Source organism: Dasypus novemcinctus, chromosome 7 (genome assembly GCF_030445035.2).
Source record: "Dasypus novemcinctus isolate mDasNov1 chromosome 7, mDasNov1.1.hap2, whole genome shotgun sequence".
NCBI classification, from domain to species: Eukaryota; Metazoa; Chordata; class Mammalia; order Cingulata; family Dasypodidae; genus Dasypus; species Dasypus novemcinctus.
Window position 1 is genome coordinate 10,940,027 of NC_080679.1, and position 20,299 is coordinate 10,960,325.

Genomic DNA, 20,299 nt, shown 5'->3' on the forward strand with positions numbered 1-20,299 from the left:
ATTGATATTTAATACTGCACACCAGTTCCTTCCTCATTATTTTTTTTTGTTTTTTGTTTTTTGTGTTATTTTCAGATACCAGGGATCAAACCTGGGACCTCCTTTGTGGGAAGTCAGCACTCAACCACTGAGCCACATCAGCTCTCCTGAGTTAGTTCCTTTGTTTGCTTGTTGTCTGTTCTTGTTTTCAGAAGGCATTGGGAACCAAACCCAGGACTTCTGCAGGTGTCCAATCCCCTGAGGCACATCTGCTTCCCTCCTCACTGTTTTTAACAGCAAGGGTGGAATTTCTAAAATCTAACTGGTTAGTAAAATCACAGGAAATATACAAAAGAAATCAATTCTGATGATTTACTAGGACTGAGGACTATACCTCCAGTGCAAGTTAGTAGACAACAGATATTCTTTCTAAAGGTGAGTGAGTCTTCTAAGGTTCTGCTCTTAATACTGCTGTTCACTCCCTGTTGACTTTGTGGAAACCATTTCCCCGATCTCCCCCCTGAAGAACCATCCCATTAATGAGGGAAATAAACATCACAACCTGAAGGCCCTCCATACGCGCTAACCCTCAGAGTTCTCAGACATATACCTGTTTCCTTCTGGCAAGCTCATCTTCCTCCCGCTTTTTCCTTTCTTCCTCCTGTTGTCTCCGAAGAATTTCCTCCTGTTGTCTCCGGAGTTCTTCTTGCCTCTTTCGCTCTTCTTCTTCCCGTTTTGCCCTCATTTCTGCTTCTCTTCTCTCCTGCTCTAGCTGTGATTACATAAGAGTACTCTTAGGAACCTGAAGGCAAGCATGGAACCCTCCAAACCACTGACCAGTACTGTCAGGAGAAACTGGAGTCTGTAGATACTCCTATCCACTTAATTACTCAGGATGAATCCCTGTAAGGACTCTTATTCACTTTGATGTCACAGAAAATCAGAAGAGTTTTATGCTCTTCTAAATGGAATGCACTTTCCCCCTGCTTTTACCATCTTCCTCATTCCACACTCCCACTATACAGCATCTTCTAGATGTGCAGAGAAAGTGTCCAACAGAGAGAGTAACAAAGGAATTCTCCTGGGGTGACATTTCTTTACTATTCCCTATGAGGGGTATTCTGATATAAGATATAACTGTGGCTACAAAGTTTCAAAAGCAATGCTGTAAAGCTGCTAGTGTAAATAATCATAGCATTCTTTCAAGTTTGAAGATCATTTAACAAATCCTATTACTTATAGTTCCTAAATATTAGTTCAAATCCAGCACCTAGTCTCTGGTTCCACCATGCCACAGCTATAGTTCAGGACTTCACTTTTCTTACCCACATTCCTAAAAGTCTTTTAATCAGGTTTCCCAACTCCAGGTTTGCCTCCTTTTCCCAGCTCAGTGTCCCCACCCCACAACCAAAAAATCACTCACTCCCAGGCTGACATTGAACAGCATCCTTCACCCTGAAACTAAATCTTAACTCTTCAACCTGATCTATACAAGGTTCCTCATGACTGGCCTGTCTCACCTTTAGTATCCTCTCTCATTCTTTCCTCAGTCCTACCTTCCAGACCAAATTACTTAGTTTTTTTCTGAATCCAGTATGTTCTTGTGCACTTCCAGGCCTTTATGGGTTCTATTTCTTTCAAGGGCAATTTAATTTTCACCACCATATACTCTGTCATCCCAGACCCCTCAACTGGGCTAAATCCTATTACTTTTCAAGCAAAAATTAGCACACAGGTATTACCGTCCACTGAACATGTTAAAGAATTTCTGACTGCTGCCTCTCTAACTAGGTGGCTGGCCCATGTGTTTCTTGACTACCCAGTAATTAAAAGCGTATCTTGTCCGTGCCCCTCTGAAGGCTACAAGCTACTTGAAGGACCCGAATCTTCCATGATCTATATGTTCCTGGCACAAGGCACCGTGGAACTACAAGGCACTCAAGAACTATCTGAATGATGCCCCTTCTTATTTATGAAGACAGAACTTGACAATGAATCCATTCTACATTCTGGGGACTCTAAGGACACTGTCACTACCTCGGGGATAGAAATGCATCAAGTGTAAAACAGAAATCCTAGCTCCTCTAGAAGACATAAATGGAAAAGAGGATCTAATGTTAATGTTGAGCTTTTCAGCTACGGTTCTGGGGAAGCTAGGATATGGAAATAAATATACTATAAAGATTCAACATAGGAACTGTATTACTGAAGTGAAACTCAAGTTGCAGATCAAGGGTCTAATAAGCAATGCAGTCATTATTTTCATACATTTCTCCTATTCATAACAAATGTTTATACCAAAAATAACATAACTTAAAAATACCTACAACTATGATCATTAATGTGTCACCCAATTACTCAATTTTAATTCTTGTTTGAGGGTCTTTTGGGGGAGAAGAGGGCACAGTAAGGACAGAATGTAAGTATACTTTTATCAGCTAAATAGTAGCAGACCAAAAGGAAAAAACACAGCTAGCTAGAGAGAAAGAGATCAAGAGACAAATGCCTCTATCCAGCAGCCAGAAGGCATGCACTGCTCTGGAAGGAGGAGTTTCAGACCTTTGCAGCTTTGGCCTTCTCCATTTGCTGAAGCTGTTCAAGGGCAGGTCCTGGAGTTGTGGTATCCAGAGGAAGATCCCATACACTACCACCTTCCCAAACTGTAAGAAAGAGAGAAAAAACAGTAAGCTGTCAAAATTCAGACACATGGCCACCCACCCACAAGCATAATGAAAAAAGCTGCTTTCCTGGCCCTGAATGAACTCCATCATACACATCTGTTCTTTTATATAGACTGAACACTAGTGGGCTCTACTTTATACCAATAACTTTCAAAACATCCAGAAGACAAAGCATTCAGGTATTTACTGGCAACTAATTTCATCCTCACAGAACCCTAAGAGGTTATCTGACCATATTCCCATTTTAAAAGATGAAGAATCTAAGAGTCACAGGTAGTTTTGTTTCATGCCTAAAAGTACATGGCAAGCACGTGGCCATACCAGGCTTCAAACCCAAGTGTATCAGATTTCAAGGACCACAGTACTTCTGCAGCCATATGGCTTTTTACTGCACACCAAATGGACAGCAAGGTTAAGAGAGGTACAGCTAGAGTTGGGGAGGCCTCTGGAAAGCCTGGGTGGCTCCTTACAAATGACACTTAGTCCTCCTGATCTGTCAGGTAGCACAGATCAGGGCCTCCAACTCTATTTTCCTATTGCTAGCTATTTTTGCTAACACTACTTATCAGCATTCTCTATCCTACATTCCCATTAGTCTACTTATAGACTTTTTTTTTTTTTTTTTTAAGATTTATTTCTCTCCGCCCTTTTTTGCACTTGCTTTCTGCTCATCTTCTTTTTAGGAGGCACCAGGAACTGAACCTGGGGCCTCCCGTGTGGGAGGGAGGCACCTAATCCTTGAGTCACCTCTGCCCCCTACTTACAGACTATTAATTATTATCTGTACAGTATAAAACCAATGGACTATTTGTAAAGGACCAAATCCAAAGAGAGAAACTACTTAGTAAGGTACTTAAGTTTCAAAAGTAACAGAAAACATTTTAATAACCTAATTATAAATGGCCACCAAGAAAAAATAAGGTACACATAGCATGATAAGTTAATGGAGGCCGATGAGCAACCCTTCTCATGACAAAATACTCAGGTGCAATGCTGCACGGGAACTGCAGCCTCAATGTCTCAGTTGTCAATGCCTATGTTTCCTGAGAATCTGCAGGTATGACACTTGAAGAAACAGAAGTGCTCCACCAATCCAAAACTTTAAATAATCTCAGACCCAATTTTTCTAAATTCATTGCAGAAACATCAGAGTATCCAGATAATTGAGGAAAGCGGTTTACTCCAAAGCAGGCTTTCCTTTTCTCAAAAACTGTGGGCACCTGCAGTCTTAAACAATGTATCAATCCTTGATTCAAAAGGATGGCTCATCATTATTTATGTTTTTAAGTATTTTTCTCGCCGTGGCTAAAGATATCAGACAATTAAAAAGACATTGGTGAGAGCGACATAAAAAAGACGGACTCAAATTCAACAAATTTGATCTATTAAATAATTTCTAGGAAATCCTTAACTGTGTTTTTAATAATATTAGGTCTGTGCAAAAGTAATCGAGGTTTTGCATTGTTGAAATATGCCATTTGATACTGGCATACATTCTTAAACAAATGTGGTTATGTTAGACATCATTTTAATGTGCATTTCTCATTTTATGTTTTTTTTGGTAACAACTTATTACTTGCTCTTTATTTTATATTTAGTTTGAACTATGGAAATGATGTTAGATAAAAAGCAAATCTTTTTTTTTAATTGAAAAAAAAAGCTCCCCTCCCCCGCCCTGCTGTTTTTGCTGTCTTTCCATTCACTGTGTGATCTTCTGCATCTATTGCTCTTTTTGTCTTCTCTTCTTGTTTTTTTTCTCCTCTAGGATTCACCAGCATTCAACCCTGGGGACCTCTTACGTGGAAAGAGGTTCCCTGTCACCTGTGCCACTTCAGTTCTTGGTTTCTGCTGCGCTTCACCTTGACTCTCCCCTTCGTCTCTCTTTTGCTGCGTCATCATCTTGCTGCATGACTGACTTGAGCAGGCACTGGCTCACCATGTGGGCACTGGTTCACCATGCAGGCATACTTTCTCCTATTTCTTTTTTTACCAGGAGGCCTCAGGGACCAAACCCAGGTCCTCCCATATGGTAGGTGGAAGCCCTATCACTTGAGCCATATCCACTTCCCCGATTTTCTTATTTGAGTTCAAAATGGGTTGTAAAGCAATGAAGACAATTTGCAACATTAACAATGCATTTGGCCCAGGCACTGCTAATGAACGTACAATGCGATGGTGGTTCAAGAAGTTTTTCAAAGTAAACGACAGCCTTGAAGATAAGGAGTGCAGTTGTGATCGGCTATCAGAAGTTGAAAACGACTAACTGAAAGCAATAATCGAAGTTAATCCTCTTAAACTAAAGGAGAAGTTGCTGAAGAACTCAACACCAACCATTCTATAGATGTTCAGCACTTGAAGCAAATTGGAAAGGTGAAAAAGCTTGACAAGTGGGTGCTTCATGAGCTGATCAAAAATTTAAAAAATCGTTCAAGTATCATCTTCTCTTATACTATGAAACGACGAGCCATTTCTTGATCGGATTGTGACATGCAACAAAAAGTGGATTTTATACGATGACCAGCTCAGTAGTTGGACTGCGAAAAAGCTCCAAAGAACTTTCCAAAGCCAAACTTGCACCAAAAAAGGTGACAGTTACTGTTTGGTGGTCTGCTCCCAGTCTGACCCACTATCTCTTTCTGAATCCTGGCAAAACCATTACATCTGAGAATTATGCTCAGCAAATTGATGAGATACACTGAAAACTGAAATGCTTGCAGCCAGCCATTGGTCATCAATTCTTCTCCACCACAATGCCCAACTGCACAATGCACAACCAACGCTTCGAAAGTTGAACAAATGGGCTACAAAGTTTTGCCTCATCCAACATATTCACCTGACCTCTTGCCAACTGAATACCACTTTTTCAAGCATCTCAACAACTTTTTGCAGGGAAAATGCTTTCACAACCAGCAAGATGCAGAAAATGCTATCTAAGTGTTCAGTGAATCCTGAAGCATGGATTTTTATGCTACAGGAATAAACAAACATTTCTCATTGGCAAAAATGTGTTGACTGCAATGGTTCCTATTTTGATCAATAAAGATGTGTTTGAGCCTAGTTATAATGGTTTACAGTTCACAGTCCGAAGCTGCAATTCCTTTTGCACCAACCTACTACGTTCAATCCTTTGCACTGGGGTCTATAAAAAACTGTGACATTTTCTTAATATTCTACACCAAGCAGATAAAAAACAATTTTATAAAAAATTGAATTATAAAAATATTATTAGCATCTAAATCTTTGGAGCTGTACTAAAGCCCCAATCTAAGCTTTTACCTGTAGGCTGTGAGGCCGTAGGCTGTAGCTCCCAGATAGAGCCAGTATCTGGCACTGACACAGACCTAGTGACTGAGGAAATGACGCTCTGATCAGATATCCTGCAAAAAGGAAAGAGAAAAAGCAGTTTGTTCTTGTCATTTGCAAAAAGAAGATAAACAGGCATTTCTGGGTTATTTCTTGGGTTTCCAGTTTATCTGGCCAGAAAACTCATCATTTTAACTAAAACCTTACACTGTCCAAGCATTTAAAAGAAAAAAGAGGCACAATGGTTATATGTCTGAATGTTCATGGTATAAGCATATATTGATTTCTAAACCATGGATATACCTACTGTCTTAAAAAACTAGAATATCTCAATAAAAGTCATAGGGACAGCATATTACAAAACAAAGTCAAAAGGCCTATGCTCTAGCCTATCTCTGAAGCTTCCTGTGAGTTATGTTAACCAAGGCCTTCAGCCTCTAAGAGTCCTGGTCTGTCTGTCCATAAAATGGAGAACCTAACCATGTAACATGCATACCATAAAACGGGTTAAGGTGCAAAAGAGAAAAAAGCGAACAGCTTTGATTAAACTGGGCAATAAAGTTTGTGAGGGCAAAGACTGACACGTTTAAAGAGCCTACAACAAATATTAAATTGAATAATCTGAAAAAGCAGAAATTTAAGACTTTTAGCCTAATTTCCTTTTCCTTGGACGTATCTTAATGGCTTCTGAGTTCCAGAAAATTTTAACCCTGTGTGCATAGTGTTATCCTTCTTAAGATATCACAAGTAGGGAAGCAGATTTGGCTCAACTGATGGAGTGCCTGCCTACCATATGGGAGGTCCAGGGTTCATACCCAGGGCCTCCTGACCCATGTGGAGCTGGCCCATGTGCATGCAGTGCTGATGCGCACAAGTGCTGTGCCACGCAGGGGTGTCCCCCGCTTAGGGGAGCCCCACGCTAAGGAGTACATCCTGTAAGGAGAGCTGCCCCATGCGCAAAAAGCACAGCCTGCCCAGGAATGGCACCACACACACGGAGAGCTGACACAGCAAGATGATGTAACAAAAAGAGACACGGAATCCCGGTGCCACTGACAAGAATGCAAGCAGACACAGAGGAACACACAGCAAATGAACACAGAGAGCAGACAATGGGGCAGAGGGAGAGAAATAAATTAAAAATACATCTCTAAAAAAAAAAAAGATATCACAAGTAAAAGGGAGATTCAAGTCCTAGACTACAATTTTTTGCTACTGTTTTCATAAGACTACACTGCTTATCAAGTGTTCTAATTATTCCTTCATGGTTATTCCAAATTTATCCTCTGTTAAGTAAAAAGTGACTGAATAAATGTTTTATTTCCAGCTTATTTTTAAAAACTGCATTCTGCTTTTACACACACCACACACTCATATGTGCTCTGTGTGGGTATTCTGATGGCAGAATTCCTACAATATGCCATAATTTCCTTTCTTCTTATTAATGTGTGCGCGCGCGCGCACACACACACACACACACAATGTGATATATAATGGAATGACCACCAACCTCATCTTCAGAGCCTGGAACTGCTGGAGAAGAAATGCCAACTGTTGCTGCTGCTGGGAAGACAGGGCTGCTTTCTGTTGTTGAGCCAAAACTTGTGCATACTGTTGTCTTCAAAAAGTAAAATAAAGTGTAACCTGTCTATCCACATTTAGTTCACTTTACAAAGACTTTGAAAAGCAAAGTTCAGTTCACCCCTCAAAAACAACTCGCCGTTAGAAACAGATATTAAATATATTTTACAGTTCTTCATGTTAATAGTCAAAAAGAAAATTCTATAAATCGTTCAGTTCTAAAAAGAACTGAACTAGAGATGCACGCCTCAAGTCCAAAAAGGACAACAAAAAGCATGAAATGTTAAAACCTGGCAAACTTTCCCAACATGATGATAACCTTTTCCCAGAAAACAAATTAAATTTAAAGTAGCTTCAAACTAATAGCTATTTCTATATGAAGCATCTTCTACAAAGGGAAACAAATCACTTGTACAAAATTTTCAGATTTATATTTCAACTTGGAAGTTCAAGATTTTTTTCACTAAGTCTGGGGTAGACAAACTTTTTCTGAAAAGGGTACATAAGTAAATATTTTCAGCTCTGCAGAGGATAGTCTCTATCTTCAATTCTGCCCTTATAGCACAAAAGCAGTCATAAACAATAGTAAATAAATGGGTATGGCTGTTTTCCAATAAAACTTAGTTTATAAGACAAGCAGCAGGCCAGATCTGGCCTACAGGCCATAGTTTGTCAACTTCTATACCAGCTGAACAGCAAACCTTATTTCTTCTACATAAAGGATACAAAACATAAGATATTTTGCCATTATTTAACACTACCCCCAATAGCACAAATTTTCCTCCTCCTTTCAGTGGCATTCAAAGCTGAGTCAATTAGGAGACAGTTCTTAAGCTGATTCTTGGTGCTTGCTTTAGGAATCAAATAACTTATAAAAGTATAGTTATGCCTCATCTTCCACAAACTTTTGGTAGGTAATATTTGAGATAAAAGAATAAACTCAAATGTACAGTAGTAATGTGCCACTGGCAGGGTGAATGAAACATCATATAAACTTCCATAGCTCTTTCTGCTATAAAAGGCACAACTTGAGAGCAGATTACATCTAAAGCCCTTATGGTGCTGCAGTACATCCTACTGAATTACTGCTCTTACTGTATCAAGAACTGCTGATACTGGAGATGCTGCATCTGGTACAAAGCTGTGAGTTCCTGCTGCCTAGTCAGTCGCTCCTGGTCCAACTCTCCCTAGGGATGAAAGGATGGGAAAAGAAGTATCAATAAATAACTTGCAAAGACCCCAAAATGCCACTCAGTACACATATCTGAAAGCAAAATGAATCCCAGAATCTTTAGTTCCCAACCCGTCCTACCACCAAAATGCTCAACTAAACATCACCATCTAGTGGAATAAGTTGATATCTACACTATAAGAGATTTGATTAGGTAGAATAGGGTCCTCACTTCAACTGCTGTTCTCCCCATCTGCCCTTAAAGCCAAATGTTGTGCTGTACTCCTTTAACTGGAAAAGTACATAACTCTCCCAATCTTAAAAATGACTTATAAATGTTTAGATTATGTAGAAACTAAAGAAATGCAACAGCATACAAAGAGGCATAAAATCATCTAAAGGTTAAAGGAAATGTTACGGTAGAAACTTTATAATCATATATAATAAATACCATTGCCATCTTAAAGATGTTGAGAAATTTTAAATTAGAATATGAAAACACTTTTGCTATAGCGCTCTACCTAAAACTTAGGTGTTTGTTGTTACTACTATATCACGGGCTAGAAAAAATAAAGTTGTAGTGAAATCCTGTTTTTTAGACCATGCATCAAATAACATGGGTGAAATTTAAATACTAAAAAGTTAAAAAAGAATGAAACATGTAGTGTAGGTTAACAGAAATAAAGGGAAATTCAGGTGCATCATTAGGGAATAGTTTATATGTTTTGATTTAATTTGTAATAAAATATTTGGTATGTAGTTTTTTAGGGCAAGGGTCATCTGAAACTCAGGAACACTTTCTTTCACATACATATTGGAGGCTAGAAGTTTATCCTAGGTTGATCTCAATTTCCTACATGAAAACTTAGGTTTCAGGGTATATTCATTCTAGGAGTTCTCTTTTTATCAGTATCGTTCAGAGTAAAAGTAAGAGCTGACAGGAAAGCACAGAGCTTTCCACAGTTTTTCAGTTTAAGGAGGTTATGACTGAGACTCATTAACTGGAAGTCAGAAAATGGACCAGAGCAAGCCAGCCAAGCTCCAAGTTATGAGGCTTTCTGCTGCGGACTCATGCAAGATGAAAATCCATCCAAATTTCAGGGAGGGAAATAAGGTTCAAACATGGTATAAAAGTAAAACATATACAAAATATACAGTATAATTTTTCTTTGTACTGAACAACTAGGAAAACGTCAGAAATAATTCCCCTGACCTGGGAATCTTATTTTGTAGACCACTGTTCTTCAAACTATAGGCCTTAACCCATCAGTGGACTGTGAAATCAATTACTGAGTAAAGACCAGTATTAAAAATAAAAAGAAATAAAACAGAAAATACCAGTCTGCTGTACAAAATGTTTTGTGAAACTAGTTTGTTTTGCACACAAATGCACAGTATGAGTGTACAGAGTAGTGATGTAAAACACATATTTTACTATGGGTCATGGTCAAAAGACTCTGAAAAAGTACAGTCCTTATCTATAAACTCCCTTGACTATATATGTTATGCCTTTTCACCTTCATCTCATAAGAAGCTAGCACAAGGCCTAGCAGGCACTCAATATATAGCTGACAAGTAAATAAAGGGTTGGCGTTACTATAGAAATATAGTGGTCACAATGGCACTTTTGACAAGGACCATCAAGCACTCCAAACTAGAGAAGGAAAAGGGAGGTGCAGATCCACAGACCTCCAAAAAGAGCTCTATTGGGAGATGGCCAGGAGTAGTTGCAAGAGCAGCCAGGATTCCACCTGCCAAGGGTGACAAGGGTAACAATACAAGACAGAGGTCACTAGCACTTTGTTCCTTTTTTTTTTTTTCGCATGGGGCAGCTCTCCTTGCAGGGTGCACTCCTTGCACATGGGGCTCCCCTATGTGGGGGACACCCCTGTGTGGCACAGCATTCCTTGCACGTGGCAGCACTGCATGTGGGCCAGCTCACCATACAGGTCAGGAGGCCCTGGGTACCGAACCCTGGACCTCCTATATGGTAAGCAGATGCTCTATCAGGTGAGCCACATCTGCTTCCCACTTTGTTCCATTTTTAAGTTATAATACCAGTAATTAAATTTTTTTTAGGTCCCCAAAATATTCTGAAGCACAGGAATTTTAACACTTTCATTACAGCAAAACTCAGACTTGGGAACTGAGTAAATACGAAAGGAAGAGAGAAATGATGAAGCAAGTGGGGAGAATGCACATTCTACCTAAAGGAGTGAAAGGAACTCAACAAGGTCAACTGTATAAAGCAGGGAAAGAGAATGGTAAGGAGCCTGACCATGTAAGACCTGCAGGTTATAATAAGATAGACTTCACTCTATAGCAGGTGGAAAACTTGCTTGGAATAGGTGGGGAGGGTACGTGTGATGGCTGAAGAGGATGGGCACAGGTGTTCTGACTTTTGAAAAGATTATCATAGCTAAGTACGCAGCCTCTGATTCAGATTTCTCATTACCACTTTAGTTACTCCTCATAATATGCAACACTGGGGTTATGTTTTCAAAGAGAAGCAGGTGCTTCTATGTCTAATACTTATTCCAGGTGAGCTGTAAGGTACTCACCATATGAGGAGGGGGAGCTGGGCCGGGAGAGAAGGGAACTCTTCCCCACATTTTCATGATATCACCAAGAGGCTGGAAGCTCTCATCACATGCTCTCTTCACCAATAAAGACATAGTAAAATAGCCAGCCTGAAACCATTCTGCCATCTCCTGATTATTGAAAGGACCTAAAATAGCACCAAATAAACAAAAGGGTAGTAAGAATCCTTTCAGGCTAAACGAGAAAATAAATATTTCCTGGGTCTGATCCTCATCCAGGGTTAATAACACTTCTCAGGTGGCACCAGTCAAATATTTTGTATGATTTTTAAATTTAATTCCCTTTGGAAGGTGGCTAACAGACTTCTAAGTAACAAAATACAATAAACAATTTTAAAATGAGTCTTGTGTTTATACATCCCAAATCCTCAGCAGGGATTTAATTGTTATAAGCACTATGATAGACTCTATCTCACTCAATCTCTACAATAATTCAGTTGTCAGATTAGGATGACACAACTGAAAAGAGTAATATGATTTGGTAGACTGTGTATCATTTGGGCATAAAGAATATAAACATGCAGGGCTGCACAGATTCTTCTCAAATTTTCATTTTCTGAGGGAGATTACTGAAGCTAGGGGGCAGAATAAAAACACTCATCAATTAAATGAAAACAAATTGCAATTCACTTACCCAGGTAAGACTAAATAAGCTCTTGGTAGAGGGGGAAAAAAAACTAACATTCTCTAGATGTCTTGCAAAAGGAAAAATAGCCAAGCATATTTTACAAATATAACTAACAAATGCACTCATCTACAGACTGTTAGTTCATTCAACACAAATATTTACTGAACACTTACTATATGATCTAGGCACTGGGGAAACAAAGAAAACAAAGCTCCAGAATTACCACTTCTAGAAAGATGGAGTAGACATACTTTGCCCTATTCCTCCCACTAAGTACAAGGACAAACCGTGGACATTAAATATGAAACAAAAGAAGACCCTGAAAGATGAAAAGAGGAAGGCAGACTGACTGGGCCCAGGGGAAGAATAAGACATGGTAATGATTCCTCTGGGAGAATCATGCCAGAGAAGCCGGCAACTGGAAAGGTCAAGATGCAGACTAAACAAACCTTAAGAAAAGCCTGCTCTCTAGCCAAAGAACCAGTAAAAGAGGTAGCTTAGCAAGATAGGCAATCACCACCTAACAGAATCTGGAGGTAATGGCACTTCTGCACTTAAAGTAGGAAAGGGGAGTAACCTACCCTGAATTTCTCCTTGGGGATCTTTGTAATACCACTTCTGCATTGCTTCATGTATCAATGGGATTGAAACTCCTTTTGCTCTGTGCTCTTGCAGTTTTGACGCTAGTCTCTCATCATCTAGTGCACTGTCTTGGAGATACGCCACCATCTTCTCAGCTTGCTAATAAGAGAAAAACAAGGTGGATTGAGGAAACAAAAAGATGCTAAATTAATACTTGTACACATAATAATGCCTACCTTCTATGGATTGCATGATCTGTGAAAGGCACTAAGCAATGAATGCAGTAGGCAACAATTTATTTGTCCCAACAATGCCATGAAATATTATCTCCATTGTGTAAAAGGGAAAACTAAGGCTCAGGGAGGTCAAGTCTTGCTTGAGGTCTCAAAAACTATTAAACTGAACTGAGATAGAATACAAACGAGTATGGAATCAAAACCCAAGCCTTCAATCAATGAACCAGTAAGAGTAATCTTTTAAAATAAGCCACTGGTCAATTCAAATTGTACAAACTAGACTTGTAAAAACACAGATGTTAACAAAACAGTAGGCTCAAATAATACAATTACAAGTAAAATCTTTTATAAGTTTTAGTAAGACACTACCCCTTCTTTCCCATGAGCATTTCCTGTCACTAACCTTATCCCACCCCAAAGGAAAGAAAACTTCCTTTGGAGAAAGCAAGCTATCATCTACTTTACATATAGCAATGGTATACACAATCTAAGGGAAATCTAGAGACATGAATAAGATGTTAATATCCTGAGAGTTTAATTATGTTCCCTATTATACTTGAGGCAACAAGATCCAGAAGACACATTGCCCATCCACAGCTGCTTGTGTTCACCATTTTTGGCATTACACTAGTTTCCGAAAAGAAAAAAGAAAAGCAAACAGCTAAGGGCAACCTCAGAAGAGCAAAAAATAACCTGACATAATGACTACTACATAGCAGAAACTTATAAGCATGAAATGATTTGAAAGACAATTACTCATACAAATAAATACAAGATATACAAACATCTTTTCCAGTACTTAAAATCTAATGTAGAAAAGTTCTACTTTTAAATATTCACTTATTGACTTTCCATTTTTATGTCAGTTTGAGAGGAGAAAAAGTAATTACGTGATTTTTACCTGTTCCAAATGTTTGAGACCCTCTTCATCATCTGGCTCTGTGGAAACACTGCCCATACCAGGAGCACCTATGACCGGCGTTTCAACTGGCCGGAGGGCAGGACTAGGATTGGGAACAGGAGGTGGAAGTATGAGGAGAGGAGAGGCAGTATCTGAAGAAATCTGTGACAGGGGCTGTTGGACATCAGGAACTATTTCTAGAGAAAAAAATTAGATGAAAATCCTTTGAAATGCAGAGATTCTTATGAAGCATAACTCTACATTCTCAAGTTGGGCAGCTTGCTAATTGGGCCAAATAGGAATGTGAACTGTCTCTTGAATACTGAGGCTACTTAAGGAAAAGTCTAGTTTTTCTCATGAGAATGACAAATACCTCCATAGAAAAACAATTTCAGGACCAAAATATACCTTAGAAGATCCTTCTACATTGCCCACCTATGTCACCACAGCAACCACCCAATGGTTATAAGTCTACCTTTTGAAAACAAACAGAATCAGTCTCATCCCTTCTGTCACCAAGTGAAAAAGTTATGAAAGCACCTCCAAATAGTCTCAAAACATCCCATCATCAAACCTTTATTACAAATATTTCCAATTATCTTTGTTAAGTAACTATTTCAAGTAATAATTAATATAATTCACTATTATTTTTAGGATAATGAAAAGCACTTGGAATCTACCTGTACAGTGCTGGATGTTCTTCTCAATAAGAATAAAGACTGCAAAAGAGGTTCTTTCTAACCTCTCAGTACACAGGCTTTTGAGAAGGAAAGGGGACTGGAAGTAATTAATACAACTGCAGTTTCCCCTTTGAAACCTTGTTTGTTCAATTATAGATAGCTTCTCTGAATTCCTGCTCCTCTCCCCCTTTCCTTTCATTGCCAAACTTCTTAAAAGGACAGTCTCTACATGCTGTCCTCCACTTGCAACCACCCACACCAACTACAATTCTACTTGCTCTCCCACCTCTCTAGTAAAGCTGCTCTCACAAAGACAGGCAGTGACCCATAGCTACCAAAGCCTTTCTTCATCCTCATCATCCAACCTCTTGTCCAGCAGCTGGTATCATCAATTCTATTCTGTGTTGAAATGTCTTCCTTCCTTATTTTTCCTGCATTGAACTCCCCTGGCTCCATATGCACCTCTGATTTTTTTTCCTCTTGCTCTTTTTCTTCTCTCTCCCCTCAAAACACAGGAATTACCCAAAGTTTTGTCCTCAGCTTACTTTTCTTCTCAACCTTATCAAGTGTATAAAATCTTTAAAATCTTCATTATCTCTCTGGCCCTAAACTCTTCCCATCTAGCTACAGTCCCTCATTCAAAACCACTCTCTGGCCATCTCTACTTCAAAAATGAGGTAGAGAATCTATTTTCAAAACTGAGTTTATTCTTTCCCCTCCCCTCAAGTTCCATTCTGTTTTCGTGTTACAGCACCATAGTCTTCTCAAGAACCTTAGTTACCTTCGACTCCCCCCTTCTTTGCCCTGATATCCAGTCAATGATCAAAACTAGCCAATTTCTCCCTTGAAATCTCATCAACCACTACCTCCCTTTACCAGAGCACCCCCTATACCCAGTGACTTCCCAGGAGCCCAATAGGTCGCTCTGTAGCCCCTCTGTCATCACAACAAACTACCCTACATACAGCTGAAAAATCCATGTTCCAATCAGCTTTCCTATGATTCTCCTTTTTACCTTACACTTATCTGAATAAAAACACGTACAGATACCTGTCCACACGTGGAGCAGACCTACCTCCTCACCCTTGCTTTCACTGCTCCCTGATACTGGAGTGCCCTCTCTAATTCATTCAGTTACAACTATGCCCAAGTTCAACTTACTATTCCAAGATGAGCTCAAAGACCAACTGCTTCCTGAAGCATCCTAGAAGTCCTCTAATAGTGAATTTATATCATTACTTTTTGCCCTGGAACAGTGACATACACATGCTTTATCTCCTTTATAGTCCATAAATCTGAAGCTTCAACCTTTACTGTACATCTGATGCTTTCTCAGAATAGACACGCATGAATGCCTGTCATCCTAAAGTCTACTAGACTCAAGAACATTCAAAAGAATGCGACACGAGAATTCTGAGACATATGATAATTGAAAAACCACTATAAATGAAACAGGTTCCAAGCTGTCCCACGTTTCTGATATATATGGTAGAGATTCAAATACTTGCTTGCTTCATTCATTCCCTCATTCATTCAGCTATATTCTTGACATAAAAAACTGAAAAGAAATTCTGGTTCAAGCTCTTAAAATATTACAGTCTATTGGGGGAAAATGACAATAAACAGATCTTTATAAAACAGTAATGTTATGCTAGGAATAGTGCTTGTTATTTAAGAAACACAGGAAAAACACTGACCTAGCTTGGGGCTTTGGGGTGGAAGAAAGGTACAGAAAACACATGCTAAGGCGTGGAAGCAAGAGAACAGGACACATTTCAGGACCTGAAAGAACAGAGACTGAGGGATACTGAAGCTCCCTAAAGCTGAAGCTGCAGAGGGAGGAGGTGTTAAACCATGAATGGTCTTATAGGCCATATTAAAATATATGAATTTTTATGGTGAATTCATCAATTAACCCTTCATCATTGGCATTAAAAGTCATTTTTTAAAAGATGTGCAAGAGGAAACATGGCAAAGACCATTAACACTGCCTACTAAAGTGTGTGAACAACTTAAAATCAATACTGTAACATTAGCTAAAAACAGTTAAGAATGCAATTTTTAGTATAAGTAGGAGTTATGCTTTAAGTTCATTCTCTAGCAGTGATGATGCTTTCATGGCATCATCCGTGTTTACTTTCCTGCCTCTTTTGGAACCATGGCTCATTTTGGTGTGTCACATGGCAATTTAGGTTGAGCACACCTAAAAGAAAAGAAGGTAGCAGTCTCATATGGGAATCAAACTAAAGAGGAGGTTCCCAAACCCAGATTGCCAGATTGAAGTCAGGCTGGCTATGTCATAATACTCTATAAATAGAGAATCCAGAGTTCCACCCTTGCAGATTCTCTCTTTTGGCGAATTCTGTGATAGATACACATGTGGGAATCACTGTTTGACTTGCTTTCCTGGTAAAATAATCAATTCCAATAATTCACCCACTAGAGCAGTTATAGAAGGCATAAAAAGAGGCCTAACTTTTCAGTGATCACCGGCCTCAGCAGAATTCTATTTCAACTTAGATACTCCCGCAAATACACACCATCCCCTCTGCTAGGCACTTTGGTTGGTAGACTATTTTCCGTTCGACTTTCCTCTTCAGCTTTTTCTGTTTGCTCAGTTTTCAGTTCCTCTTTCCTCTCAAACTGCGGAGCTTCCTGTGGCTGATGGTCTGAAGGAGTACCTGGTCTAGCAGATGATGAAGAGGTTTGGGATGTTTCCTCACTTGCTTCTGTAACAACGAAGTAATCATGAATTAACAATTTAGGGAATTTGTGATTTGATGAAAAAAATAAAAGACAAAAATGGGCCTCACCAACTCCCACTCTCTCTGTTTTCTCTCCCTCTTTCCTATTTGTCTGATCAGGCTCTTTGGCTTCTTCCTTATGGCTCCCCTCAGAGTCAGAGCACTCCTCCCCTTCTTCCACAGGACGGAAGTCCATTTCCTGCTCCTCTGGAATAGGCTCTTTCTGTACTTTCTGTACCAAGAAAATAAAACCAAAAGTCAACAACCTACCTGGCTTTGGTGGGAGGTCACCATTTATCATGACATTTAAAACAGTTAGGGAAGCAGATGTGGCTCAACTGATAGAGCATCCACCTACCATATAGGATGTTCAGGGTTCAAACCCAGGGCCTCCTGGCCCCTGTGGTGGGCTGGCCCGCATGCAGTGCTGCTGTGCGCAAGGAGTGCCATGCCACTCAGCGTTGTCCCCCACATGGGGGAACCCCATGCTCAAGGAGTACACCCCCACAAGGAGAGCTGCCCAGGGCAAAAAAATAAAGCACAGTCTACCCAGGAGTGGCGCCGCACACACTGAGAGCTGACATGCAAGATGATGCAATAAAAAAGAGCCCCATATTCCTGGTGCCATCAAGAATGCAAGCAGACACAGAAGAACACACAGCAAATGGACACAAGAGAGCAGAAAACAGGTGGGAGAAAGGGAGAGAAATAAAGTAAATCTTTAAAAAATAAATAAATAAAACAGATACATCACCTTCAAAGAGAGGAATGCTCCAGATGAGTCAAATGTGCCCATTTCTTCATCGGCATCTTCTAAGCACCACTCAGGCAAGCTGTCCCTGTCATCGTCTATGCTCCCACTGCCAGAGCGTACCCTCCGATAGCCCCGGTCATCATCCCGGTCTCTAAACTCAAATTCAAACCTTCGCCGTCGTTCCATGTGCTCCCGCCAGCCTGCAGAACGGGGACCATCTAGGACAAGGAGGACACAACCTTAGAAGAGTTTCATGACTACTTAAAAAATAGTGGATGAAAAATAGAGAAAACCACCCTGACAGCAAATTCAAATGGATTAAGCTACTAACTTGAGAAAATTAGGCGAATTAAATGAAGCCTGGCCTTCAGAGTATTTGTTACCATGAAGTGACAAAAGTACTTATTTTCATTAAGTACCAAGCCATGCAACAATACTCTAAAACTTCAAAAGATAATTTTTAAAAAATAGCACGTTTAAAGGACATTTTACTCAAAGCATACACTTTTAATAAGTTTTTGGATCTCATTAAAATAACAATTAACCATACCCTACATGTATGCCCATACTGAGGTTCATGCCTTCCCTTTAGCAGGTCGTAAAGCATTTTTCTCTCTTCCCATGAAAATATCACTCTTTATGTGTAAAATCAGCACTCCTGTGTTGATTTCAAATATCAAACTCATCACGCCTACATACAAAGCTCCCATTTGTGATCCTGATTCCCAACAAAAAAGTCAGTCATGGAATTGTAGCAGTGGGAGATGTAACAGATTTTATATAGTCCATATCATAATTTTACAGTTTAAGACAAAACTAAAACCTCCAGCACTCAAGTAACTTGCATGATGGCAAAGCAAAACCAGAATGCAACTCTACAGCCTCTCTTTATTTCCACAATAACATGCTGACTTTCCCCTTTTCACTCATCTTTTAACTCTCCCCAGGAAGTTTTTACTTTCATACAATACCCCCAGGACATTTCTAAATCCACCCATTTCTAAATCCATAAGTAGTTACTGTGATTCTAAATCCATAAGTAGTTATTATGATCTACTTTCCAAAAGAAAAAAACTGTTAGGAATAAAAGATCCTACTTACGGTATTAAAAAGAAATGAAAGAAAGAAAATTCTGTTGTTACAACCTGACAAGCTTGACTCTAAAAGAGAATCTTAAGAAAAGTCAGGTTATAACCTATTAACATTTTCTCCTTGATTGTTTTCTCTGTGGGAGACACACAAAAGAAATGTGGCTGAAGTTATATCTTCTTACTATTGAGGCCCAATTTGCTAAAACCAGCAATCTAACAATCAAACTGAAAACCAAAGGGCGAAATGATTTGCAAAATACCAGATACAGGTAGGATCTTAGAAGCTACTCACAAAAAGGTAAGAGAAAGAAACATTATTCCGGCAATCCCCATCTCGACTTATATTTAAAAAAAAAAAAATCACTATTTACTACCTTCTATGGAAGCTAAGGAATTTTATAAGCAAACTGTTTCAATGTAAAACCTAGAGCCATCACCCAAAAGGAGTATTCAGAATCAAATTTAGAATTCTAGAGTACTCTGTCTCCTACTATCCTTCCAGTAATCTGGCAAGTGGCACTTATGTTTCCCTCTACCTGAGCTCCCTAAGTTCAGCTCTCCAGAGAGGATGCTTAGCTGTCCATAATAACTCCATCTCCATACACGTCAGATCTACCTTAATAGAACTATATTCCACAATTTTGCTGTTGTCTTATCAATAGTTAATAAAAAAGCTTTTCATGAAACTAATAGTACTAGATGTATAGCACAGCTTATATAGGCTGACCACTACTTAATTAACTTTATAACTAAGTTAAAGTTTGATACTATTTTTTGTAAAATAAAATCAGCCAAAATTATATTTAAAATTTTACTTCAATCCTAATAAAGGACGATTATAGTATAAGAAATCTTAAGACTTAATTTATAACAACTGTTATCATCAGACTAAACTTTCTATATGCTAGGTTGAAAAAGCAGATGGTCTTTTTAATATATTTACAGTGCTTTTTCAGCCCCACATATCCCTCTACCCACAAAACTGTCTTAAAAGAAAAAAATATAAGGGTAAAATATTTTGAAAGATTATTAAGTTGATGACAAATAAAACTGACATGAAAGTCAACTATTAGGGAGAAGGAATGGCTAGAAAAGATGAGAAAAGGACAACATCTATCTAAAATCTAAGTTGTTGGGCCGGGGGTCAATGGTAGAAGATAACATTAAAATCTTTCTGTTTAACTCCCTTTAATAGAACCAACATCAGACATTTGGGCTCAAAAACACTGTTCATCTTCCAAAACATTCACCTTGTTTGTTTTTGATCAGCTGGAATTTTTCTTCTCTCTCAGCCCAGATCCTGTCCATTCTTTTCACTGAATGCTTGTTGGGAACATAGTCTACAAACCCTTCTGCTTACAGGCAAGC

At 39.1% G+C, this 20,299-nt stretch overlaps 1 protein-coding gene across 14 annotated transcripts in view; it reads right to left on the reverse strand.

Annotated features, from left to right (window-relative positions):
• The window catches only part of GIGYF2 (GRB10 interacting GYF protein 2), a 145,669-nt gene that overhangs the window by 34,386 nt on the left and 90,984 nt on the right, over positions 1-20,299 (reverse strand). For 13 of the 14 annotated variants that reach the window (XM_058299883.1, XM_071216049.1, XM_071216047.1 and 10 more), the window contains 11 exons: positions 17,841-18,058; positions 17,156-17,318; positions 16,883-17,071; positions 13,663-13,859; positions 12,525-12,684; positions 11,277-11,443; positions 8,640-8,731; positions 7,474-7,581; positions 5,937-6,037; positions 2,539-2,639; positions 590-751 (listed from right to left, as the gene is read on the reverse strand). In XM_058299883.1, the coding sequence (XP_058155866.1) occupies positions 590-751; positions 2,539-2,639; positions 5,937-6,037; positions 7,474-7,581; positions 8,640-8,731; positions 11,277-11,443; positions 12,525-12,684; positions 13,663-13,859; positions 16,883-17,071; positions 17,156-17,318; positions 17,841-18,058 (1,658 nt within the window). Of the gene's footprint in view, positions 1-589; positions 752-2,538; positions 2,640-5,936; positions 6,038-7,473; positions 7,582-8,639; positions 8,732-11,276; positions 11,444-12,524; positions 12,685-13,662; positions 13,860-16,882; positions 17,072-17,155; positions 17,319-17,840; positions 18,059-20,181; positions 20,287-20,299 lie in introns of those variants that run through there. The other variant, XM_058299888.2, reaches the window with a different exon arrangement.